The sequence below is a fragment of the Rutidosis leptorrhynchoides genome, chromosome 2 (assembly GCF_046630445.1).
Source record: "Rutidosis leptorrhynchoides isolate AG116_Rl617_1_P2 chromosome 2, CSIRO_AGI_Rlap_v1, whole genome shotgun sequence".
NCBI lineage: Eukaryota > Viridiplantae > Streptophyta > Magnoliopsida > Asterales > Asteraceae > Rutidosis > Rutidosis leptorrhynchoides.
The window spans coordinates 600,528,409-600,539,968 of NC_092334.1; the positions used below are offsets into that span (position 1 = coordinate 600,528,409).

The 11,560-nt window shown below is 31.3% G+C and overlaps 1 protein-coding gene across 1 annotated transcript; it reads right to left on the reverse strand.

The window, feature by feature from the left end:
• Positions 1-8,496: 8,496 nt before the first annotated feature.
• Positions 8,497-10,631, reverse strand: LOC139893404 (uncharacterized). The gene is made up of 5 exons (XM_071876565.1): positions 10,559-10,631; positions 10,369-10,457; positions 10,176-10,249; positions 9,459-9,587; positions 8,497-8,721 (listed from the first exon to the last, which is right to left on the reverse strand). Exons 2-5 carry the CDS (start codon positions 10,396-10,398, stop codon positions 8,643-8,645), a joined length of 312 nt encoding a protein of 103 aa, XP_071732666.1. The 5' UTR covers positions 10,399-10,457; positions 10,559-10,631; the 3' UTR covers positions 8,497-8,642.
• Positions 10,632-11,560: the final 929 nt, after the last annotated feature.

Consider the following 11,560-nt stretch of genomic DNA (forward strand, 5'->3'; position numbering starts at 1 on the left):
ACACTATAATCTGATTCTACAAGTATTGGAAAACTATATGAAATAATAAAATATTTTCGATTGCCATGATAATTCAAATATAATATAGCTCCTGAAATAAATAATATTTTGAGTTTGATAAACTATAAATTCGTTCAATTATCAAGACTTATACTATGATAATAAACACGTATAGATTTAAAGATCATATTAGGTCAGGTTGACTTTTGAGATGACTTTTGTTAACTTTTGCATGTCGGTCTCGAGCATTAGGATTGTGATACACTATGACCCGACCTAGCTTGTTAGACATTTATTGACCAACATATGTTCTCTAGGTTGAGATCTATGGTTACTTTGCATTCCAAGTTTCGGTCACATTTCGATGAATGACTTTATATGCTGCTAAAGTGAGTTTCATTTACTCCCTTTTTAATTGCTTTTGCAATCTATATTTTTGGGCTGAGAATACATGCACTTTATTTTAAACGCAATGGATACAAGTACATACTAAATTCTACACCGAGTTTGAATCGAAAATCCCTTAGCTTTGGTAACTAGTAACTGCCGGTTATAAGAACTGGTGGGCGCGAGTAGTTATATATGGATCCATAGGGCTTGACATCCCCGTCTGTTCCAGGTATAGAAACCCTAGCCTGAACTATAAAACAGACGTATGCTATTTGAGTTTAGTACACGTTGGTTTGCGTGTATTGTACATGTTGGTTGCATGTATATTAAAACAGGGGTACTTATTATAACGTTAAAGTTTAGTTACTAGGGTGCTCAATTTCGTAGAATATTTTGATAAACGTTTCTGGATGAAACAACTGAAATCTTGTGATCTACCTTTATATACAGATTATGCGCAACACTAAACTATGAACTCACCAACCTTTGCGTTGACACTTTTAAACATGTTTATTCTCAGGTTTCTAAAAGTCTTCCGCTGTTTGCTTATACGTTATACAAGATATGTGCATGGAGTCATACATGCTTTATTCGAGAAAACTTTGCATTCACAAAATCATCACCATGTACCTTATTTTGACTGCATTGTCAACGGATGTATTATGGTAAACTATTATTTACGGTGATTGTCTATATGTAGAAATCATCAGATGTCGAAAACCTTGGAATTTGATATTCATTTATGGTGTGCCTTTTCAAAAGAATGCAATGTTTACAAAACGTATCATGTAGAGGTCAGTACCTCACTATGAATTCGATGAATGATGTATTCGTCCAAGTGGATTTGGACGGGTTATCACAGGAACTCGTCTATATATGAGTACTGCCTATCATCCACAAACCGATGGGCAGAGTGAAAGGACGATATAAACTCTTGAAGACATGCTACGAGCATGTGTTATTGATTTTGGAAACAGTTGGGATCGACATCTACCGTTAGCAGAATTTTCCTACAACAACAGTTACCACTCGATTATTGAGATGGCACCGTTTGAGGCACTTTATGGCAGAAAGTGCAGGTCTCCAATTTGTTGGAATGAAGTGGGGGATAGAGAAATTACGGGTCCAGAAATTATCCAAGAAACTACCGAGAAAATCATTCAAATTCAACAACGGTTGAAAACTGCCCAAAGTTGAAAAAGAGCTACGCGGACAGTAAAAGAAAAGATATAGAATTTGAAATTGGTGACATGGTCATGCTTAAGGTATCACCTTTGAAAGGTGTTGTTCGATTTGGTAAACGGGAGAAACTGAATCCAAGGTACATTGGACCATTCAAGATTATAGATCGTGTCGGACCTGTAGCTTACCGACTTGAATTACCTCAACAACTCACCAGCGTACATGATACTTTTCACGTATCGAATCTGAAGAAATGCTTAGCCAAAGAAGATTTCACTATCCCTTTAGACGAAATCCAGATCAATGAAAAACTTCAATTCGTTGAAGAACCCGTCGAAATAATGGATCGTGAGGTTAAAAGACTTAAGCAAAACAAGATACCAATTATTAAGGTTCGATGGAATGCTCGTAGAGGACCCGAGTTCACCTGGGAACGTGAAGATCAGATGAAGAAGAAATACCCGCACCTATTTCCAGAAGATGCGTCAACACCTCCAACTGCTTGAAATTTCGGGACGAAATTTATTTAACGGGTAGGTACTTTGTGACCCGAACTTTTCCATGATTATATATAGTAAATGAAAACTATATTTGCATGATTAAATGTTTCTAACATGTTAATCAATCAAAGTTGTTAAGACTTGATTAATTGAAATAGGTTTCATGTAGACAATTGACCACCCAAATTGACAGACGATTCACGAACGTTAAAACTTGTAAAAACTATATATATATATATATATATATATATATATATATATATATATATATATATATATATATATATATATATATATAGTTAACATGATATTATGATAATTAAGTATCTCATTAGGTATATTAACAATGAGTTATATACATAAAAATGAGACTACTAAGTTAAGAAACTCAAAATGATATATATAACGATTATCGTTATAACAATGTCTTACTAAATACATATGTATCATATTAAGATATTTTTACACTATATTTAATATTATAAAATGATAATTATATATATCATTAAGTATGTTAACAATGAACTACATATGTAAAACAAGACTACTAACTTAAGAATTTCGAAACGAGACATATATGTTACGATTATCGTTGTAACGACATTTTAATGTATATATATCACACTAAGATATATTCATACATCATAATATCATGATAATGTAATAATTTAACATCTCATTAGATATAATAAACATTGGGTTAACAACATTAAATGAGATCGTTAATTTAAAGGTTTCAAAACAACACTTACATGTAACGACTAACGATGACTTAACGACTCAGTTAAAATGTATATACATGTAGTATATTAAGATGTATTTGTACACTTTGGAAGACTTCATGACACATATCAAAGTACTTCTACTTAACAAAAATGCTTACATTTACATTCTCATTCATTTTCATCAACAATTCTACTCGTATGCACCCGTATTCATACTCGTACAATACACAACTCCTATATGTATATACTATTAGTATATACACTTTAATGATCATATCTTAGCAGCCCTAATTTAGTCAACAAACATGTGGAACCATCATTTGGCAACTAGCATGAATTATTACACTAAAAATCAAATTACAATTTGCATATAATGACACCATGGTTCACGAAATTTAGCACTCACACATACACTTTCATTTTTCAATTTTCTTTCATCCATTTGATCTATCTCTTGTTCCATGATGATTTTCTAAGTGTTCTTCATCATCTTCATCAAAATCTAGCTCAATCTAGTTCAAAAATCCTAACATAAAACAACTTACAAAACAACTACTCAAGAAAACTTCAAGAACACTTTCAAGTTTGGCAAGTCTACTTCCAAGCTTTCTAATCCATTTCAAGTAATCATCTAAGATCAAGAAACCTTTGTCATTTACAGTAGGTTATCTTTCTTATTCAAGGTAATTTTCATATTCTAACTTTGATTCTATTTCTATAACTATAAACTATCTTAATTCGAGTGATAATCTTACTTGAACTTGTTTTCGTGTCATGATTCTACTTTAAGAACTTTCAAGCCATCCAAGATCATTTGAAGCTAGATCATTTCTTATCACTTCCAGTAGGTTTAAATACAAAACTTGAGCTAGTAATGATGTTCATAACATCATTCAATTCATATATATATAACTATCTTATTCGAAGATTTAAACTTGTAATAACTAGAACATAGTTTAGTTAATTCTAAACTTGTTCGCAAACAAAGTTAATCCTTCTAACTTGACTTTTAAAATCAACTAAACACATGTTCTATATCTATATGATATGCTAACTTAATGATTTAAAACCTGGAAACACGAAGAACACCGTAAAACCGGACATACGCCGTCGTAGTGAAACCGGGGGCTGTTTTGGGTTAGATAATTAAAAACTATGATAAAATTTGATTTAAAAGTTTTCCTTCTGGGAAAATGATTTTTATTATGAACATGAAACTATATCCAAAAATCATGGTTAAACTCAAAGTGGAAGTATGTTTTTCAAAATGGTCATCAAGACGTCGTTCTTTCGACTGAAATGACTACCTCTTACAAAAGCGACTTGTAACTTGTATTTCCAACTATAAACTTATACTTTTTCTGTTTAGTTTCATAAATTTCAGTTCATTATGAAACCATAGCAATTGGATTCACTCAAAACGGATTTAAAACGAAGAAGTTATGGTTAAAACAAAATTGGATATTTTTGCTTGTTGTAGCTACGTGAAATTTGTAACAAATCCATACTAACCATAACTTAATTAACTTATATTGTATTATACATGTCTTGATAGACCATAGACACGTATACAATGTTTTGAGATATCATATCGATGTCATCTATATATATATATATATATTATTTGGAACAACCATAGACACTCTATATGCGGTAATGATCGAGTTAGCTATACATGGTTGAGGTTGATTCCAAAATAATATATATACTTTGAGTTGTGATCGAGTCTGAGACTTGTATGCACTGGGTCGTGGATTGATTCGAGATAATATATATTGATTTATTTCTGTACTACTAACTGTGGACAATTATTTGTGGACTACAAACGTTGGACTGTCAACTTAACAAACTTAAATCGTTAAAATGTAATAAAATATGGTATAATATATTTCGATCATACTTTGATATATATATATATATATATATATATATATATATATATATATATATATATATATATATATATATATATATATATATATATATATATATATATATATATATATATATATATATATATATATATATATATATTTGTTATAGGTTCGTGAATCAACCCGTGGTCAAGTCTTATTTTCCGACGAAGTGAAAATACGTGAAAGTGAGTTATAGTCTCACTTTTAAAATCTACTATTTTTGGGATGAGAATATATGCAGTTTTATAAATGTTTTTACAAAATAGACACAAGTGATCAAAATTACATTCTATGTTGAATTATCGAACCGAATATGCCCCTTTTTAGCTTGGTAGCATAAGAATTGGTGCTTATGATAATTGTCACCAATTGACGAGAATCCTAAAGATAGATCTATTTGGCCCAGCAAGCCTCATTCGAGTTACGGATGCTTTAGTACTTCGATTTATCATGTCCGATGAGAGTCCCGGAATGATGGGGATATTCTATATGCATCCTGTTAAGGTCGGTTACCAGGTGTTCATCATATGAATGATTTTTATGCAGATTGCATGTTGTTTATGAGAAATGAAAATATGAAATCTTGTGGTCTATTATTACGATTTGATAAATATATAGGTTAAACCTATGACTCACCAACATTTTTGTTGACGTTTAAAGCATGTTTATTCTCAGGTGATTATTAAGCGCTTCCGCTGTTGCTTGCTAAATAAAGACAAGATTGGAGTTTGCATGCTTGTATAATATTGTTTTAAAACTGCATTCGAAGACTTAAGTTGTTGTGTAATATTATTGTAAACCAATATGTAATGTGTAAAACGTTATCTTTTAGATTATCATTACTTGATAATCTACGTCATGGTTTTTGAACCTTTATCGATAAAATAAAGGTTATGGTTTGTTTTAAAAACGAATGCAGTCTTTGAAAAACGTCTCATATAGAAGTCAAAACCTCGCAACGAAATCAATTAATATGAAACGTTTATAATCGATATGAACGGGACATTTCATGTAGACTCAAGGCGTCTTGTGGGATAAAGTTAAGGAAGACCAAATCAAACGCGGATGTCCTTTATTCATTGAAACGGTCTGCTAGGTGTGTCTTGGACGATGAAGTCAAATCGAAAGGGGAATATCCCGAAAGACAAACTTTCAAGTTGTCCTGAATGATGTTTAATCCTAAGTCCTATCAACGATCATTGGATCATGAAATTGACTACTTCACCAAAGCCAATTTTCTTGGTTTAGTGTTTTGAATTGTCTTCTACAAACACTACAAATCCCATTTTGGATTTTGGGTCTTATGTAAACTGATTTGTCTTGATGTTGTCAAATTGTTGTGCTTCCATTTGAAGTTTTATGTCGCCGAGTATCATTTTTTGTTTTTTCATTGAGGAATGATTTCATTAGCTATTTAACAACATGCCCATAACAGTAGATATCCATGGATATCGGATGATTACATATCGCATCAATATTCATTATAATTTATTCATTTACATGATTACATCCGTTAAATTAATATTCATATCCATATAAACACTACAAGAAAAATAAGTTTTAGTGACGAAGGCTATTGGTCACTAATAACACTAAAATGGTCACTAAATCAACTTAATAACCAAAATAGGTTAGTCACTTCTCGTCACTATAGATCCGTCACAAAATATTTTTAGAGACCAAAATACCAAAATTGGTCACTATAGTGACCATTTGTTTGGTCACTAATATCGTTTAGTGACCAAAATTTAGTGACCACTTTTTTAATGGTAACTAAATGGCATTATTAGTGACCAAATATCGAGTCGTCACTAAAAGATCGTCACAAATGAGCATTTTTCTTGTAGTGAAATCAATATTGATCTAGGTTAGCTCGTTCGAATGGTTTGCTTTGTATGGTTGGTTTGGTTTTGCTTGTCGTTAATTCTAGTGCGCTTGATCCATCATTAGTTAGATATTGTTCCATTAGTTTTTGAGTTAGTTTTATTGGTACGGTCGTTGTTGCATGTTTTTCGGTTGTTTCTTTGTTCGTCTTTTTATATTTCGATGAATTGTCTTTGTTATAATAAGCGTTAATTTAGCCCAAAAAAAATCAATATTCATCATAATTTATATCCATATACTTAATTCAATTCATGTATTTATATCGATATTCGTTAAATTAAGAGGTTTGGTGAATATCATTTATATATTCAAGAATATTTTAAAATACTTGAGAATGTGAAAAGAAACAAAAATGTATTTCAACAAAAAAAAAAAAAAAATTCCATCGCATATGAAAACTCAGTTACAAGAACGGTTACAATTAAACAAAGATTTTGACAAATGTAAATATTTATCTTTATGTTTAATTAGCCTCTAAGAGTTCGTGCGTTGCACGGCTACTCTTAATCAAATAAACTGAAAACTTATATGTTATATTAATTAAAGGTATGCCAATGAGGCTTTGCCTCATTGGTAACCATGCTTGCATGGTTTTCGAGGAGATCCGGGTTCGAGTCTCACCAGGGGGTTTTCCCCACCTGCCCGTTTGGATGGTGGCGGTTTCCTCCTGGAACATGCGATGCGATGCGATCTAACCACTAACTGTGCGATGAAAAACTAACATGCCGTTCAAAAAAAAAAAAAAAATTTTAATTAAAGGTATGATAAAAAAGTACAAAATTACGCTTACATGACAACTACAAAATGTCCAAAAACAACCTAGGAGAGTGATTATTAATGTACGTCCCAGTTCCACTTTTCAAAAATAATACAAATATCAAGTAAGTTATACCAAAACCCATAAACATAAAACTTTGCATATGGATAGTAGATCAACCAAAAAGTAGCATTTTTAATAATTATATGTCTTGAACCACCATCAAAATCTTTAATAGTTACACATCGTGTATCATCAACCAAGTTCATTACCCACATTACCAAAAGAAAAACAGAATAAGAAGTCCCAAGAAAATTGACTGGTTGACCAAAAAACCACCAGATAGTGTCTCTTGGGTTAAATAAGCAGCATAAACCAAACCTATAATCCTATTCCAACCCTGCAGTTCCGAATAACATTCCAAAAAATCACAACCGTTGGCCTTTGACTTCTCCGTCTGTCACATAAAAGTCCACCAATTACCACATATTAAAATTTTCATTATGCCAAAATGCCACCACTTTCAATGATATTTGTCATCCTCTTATTTTGACATAAGCATTAGTAAAAGATTAAATTTTGAATATCTAAAATGCTTATGCCAGAATAATAATTATCACAAATGCACAGATAAGAGATGAAGATACTGCACAATTGAGCACTTTTATAGTTAACTAATCCGAAAAATACTACTTTTTAAACGGGACATTAACTAGTATATACTACATGTTTGGAATATAATAAATTACATGCGATCCATTCATAACACCTAAAGAAGTACTTTTTGTACAAAGGAAGTTAAATTACCTGCACTCCATTTATAACACAGTGACTGATAAATCCAAGCACTAACTGGTATGTAGTAACTTCAGTTCTAGGTGATTCAAAGATCTCTAGATATTCTTTTTGTTTTGCTTCCCCATTGATGAAATTGCTTCAAGTCCACTTTCTATTGTAATTGTACATGGCATATTAGTAGTAAGGAATAATCATATTATGTTGACTACCAAAAATATCAAACGAACTAACATTATGTTTAGTTACGCATGTAACATCAATATTTTTAGTGATAAAAAATAACAATCTATTTCATGTAAACATTTGCAAATGAAAAAGTAAAGGTACATTCAAAATTACTCAGTATCTAATAAGTTGTTTTCAATAAAGTCTCTTCCGTATTCAATATCACATAGTTTGATTTGAAATAAGAGTAACGAATCCTGAGCTGCTGAGAAAGACATGAAAATATTTATAATAAACAATGATGGATAGTAGAAGAGCTAATTTGTTATAACGAAACTGAGCATCTGAACGACGGTTGGAGTGTAGTACATGACGGTGTTGATTCCAGTAAATTGTTGAAACGCCTGCACATCAAGAAAATGTTACGGGCTGTTTATTTTTTTATTTTTTTAGCATTGAAGTTTTTAAATATATTTTCATTGTCATTTTATCGTATGAAGTGTCGTTTGGATAAATTGTCTGTAGATATAAGTGTTTGTTCAGAAAACTGTAGAAAAATTTGTTTCCTTTTCATACTAAATGAGCATTTACATAACACTTAAATGACAGTTTTACCCTTGATATCCAAATTAGTGTTGAAGAACAACTTTTTAAAACATATTTTTTTCCGATTTATACAAAAGAATTAGATTATAATAGTAACACTATTGCTTTTGTAATCATATTTAACCTAATAGTTATCTAAATGTTTGAATATGCGGGTCAACCCAAACACATACAATTTAGCTCCTCTGAGATGAGCCATTTCAACCATTACTATACGTACCCATCTTGCCCCGCTCTCAATACTTATATTGCCATTTCATACCACGTGACTACTCGGCTTCTGCAACTCGGGAAGTGCTCGGTCAAAAATTGGATCTACTTGGAAAATCAGTCAAAATTCGGGACAAACTCGGAAATATTCATAAAATCGGTCAAAATTAGTTTTAGTCACATTTGGTCAAAGTCGGTCAAAACTCGGACTTACTTGAAAAATTTCTCAAATTCGTGATTATTCGAAAAATCGGTCAAAATTAGTAATAGTCAAACGGGGTCAAACTTTGTCAAAATCATAGACATAATATTGGGGAACATGTACCTCGACAACTGTAGGTTGAACTCCAAAAAGTTCGACGAAAGCTTAATAAAAGCCCGGCTTGTGAGGCGTCCCTCTCGCATTAGAGTTCCTAACCTCGCCTCGCTCTTATGACTCCGCATACAAACATTCCTGAAATATAATATAATCAGTTAACATCTAAGATTTTAAACCAATTATAACCTTCAAAATAACCGCTTTTCTTCACATAAGATTCATTATGAACTTTAAAGTCCAAACCGACAAAGTTAATATTAATTAGATCAGAATATAAAGTGAATCCATTAGGTATGGAAAATTTGATGACTACTTATAAATGAGTCAATTAGGTTTGTGTTCAATCCCAAATAATCAAGCAGATATTTTTCGCTGAAGTTGAACCGGTTCATTCTTTTAATACTCGAAGTTCTCTATAGTTTAGTTTTCATGCACAAAACTTCTTTTATATTACTCGCAATAATAAAGATACTGAGATAATGAGATACTATAATTTAGCAAGTATATATTTGGCAAACATATTTTTTATAATAAAGAAGCTGAACATTTTGGACATAATAGTATTCCGTCTACAAAACCAGGGTTTTCACCGATTTAGGCTGATACAGAAAAAAGAGTGTTTTAGCCCATCACCTGATGCACCCGAATTGTCCAATTTTAACCTCTAGCCAATGTGACGCAAATTAATTCCAATTCAGGGAAAAGTATAAGATAAACAATTACCTATAGCTGCAAGTATTCTTCAGTTGACAAAGTCTTGGCAAATAGGCAAGCATAACCAGATTTCCAAAAAATAGCTAAAACGTACATAGATACACAAAACAATATATATAAAATCAAAAATCACAAATAGGAAAAAATAGATCTTTGCACATACAATGAAAGTTCAACACTTGTCATTTGTCAATGAAGTTACCTGATTGACAGAACCTAGTCCCCCTCTCATGTTTTGTGGGGCTATCTAAGCTACATAGACATGAACTTCATTCGCTTTCTAATAACAATCTGCTTTAGAAGAGAATAAATTATATATAGAAAGCTTACCTTATACGATATGATACCAACACCAAATCTTCCAACAAACGCTCCATGTAAAGAAAGCTTACCTTATATGATATGATACCGTTAACAATAAGTACGATTGTGGCTTGTAGCAAAAATCTTTAAGTTTGTAGCAAACCTGATATGAGATGAGTTCTAATATACCTGCAGCTTTTATATTTCATGAATCATTTTATTATACACTTGAAGTCCAATGAAAGTTATAAATACATCTGCACTTTATTAGAACAGTTTCAGGTGGCATAATGAAAATTTTAATTGACTTGCTATCTAGACCTATATTTGAAGAAAACTTGAAACATGAAAAATGTTCTAAATCTAATATTTAAGCTTCGATGATCAAAATTTGAATCGAAAACTGCCTACAAAATTCTAATTTCAATTTGAGTTATTGAGACAAACTTTGACTTTTTCAGTATGAATTTGTCTCAAAATTTAAGGATCAAACGAAAGAATTATGAACTGAAATTTTGTAGATAGATTCACGATATGATGGTGAATCAAACAACAATTTTTGTTTTCTCTAAATCGTTCCGAATTAATCCGTGCACCAACGAAGTTCGATTTTTCGGTTAAGAAAACATAAATGTAAGTCAATTAAATTAATTGTAATTAATAAAACACATTAACATTAACAAACCTATAATCAGACCTGTAACATTGTGAACACAATATTTCTAAAAAAAAAAAAAAACCGATTATATTAGAAATTATATTATATGTAAGTTAATAAAAAAGAATAAAGTAATATGTGGATTAATGAACAGGTTAAATTACATACCCATTTTTTTTTTTTTTTTTAAAGGCAAGGTTAGTGATTAGTTGTTAGACTCGAACCTGGATCACTCTCGAATCCATAAAACATGAATACCAATGAAGCAAGACCTCATTGGCAAATTACATACCTATTTATGCATGCTCATGGATAAAGTACCACTGATCTATCGATATGGTCTTAAACCCATATAATTATACCTTATATCTAATTGAGATAGTCCAAATAAATAGTACTATTTGGACTATCTCAATTTCACACTAAAGCATTG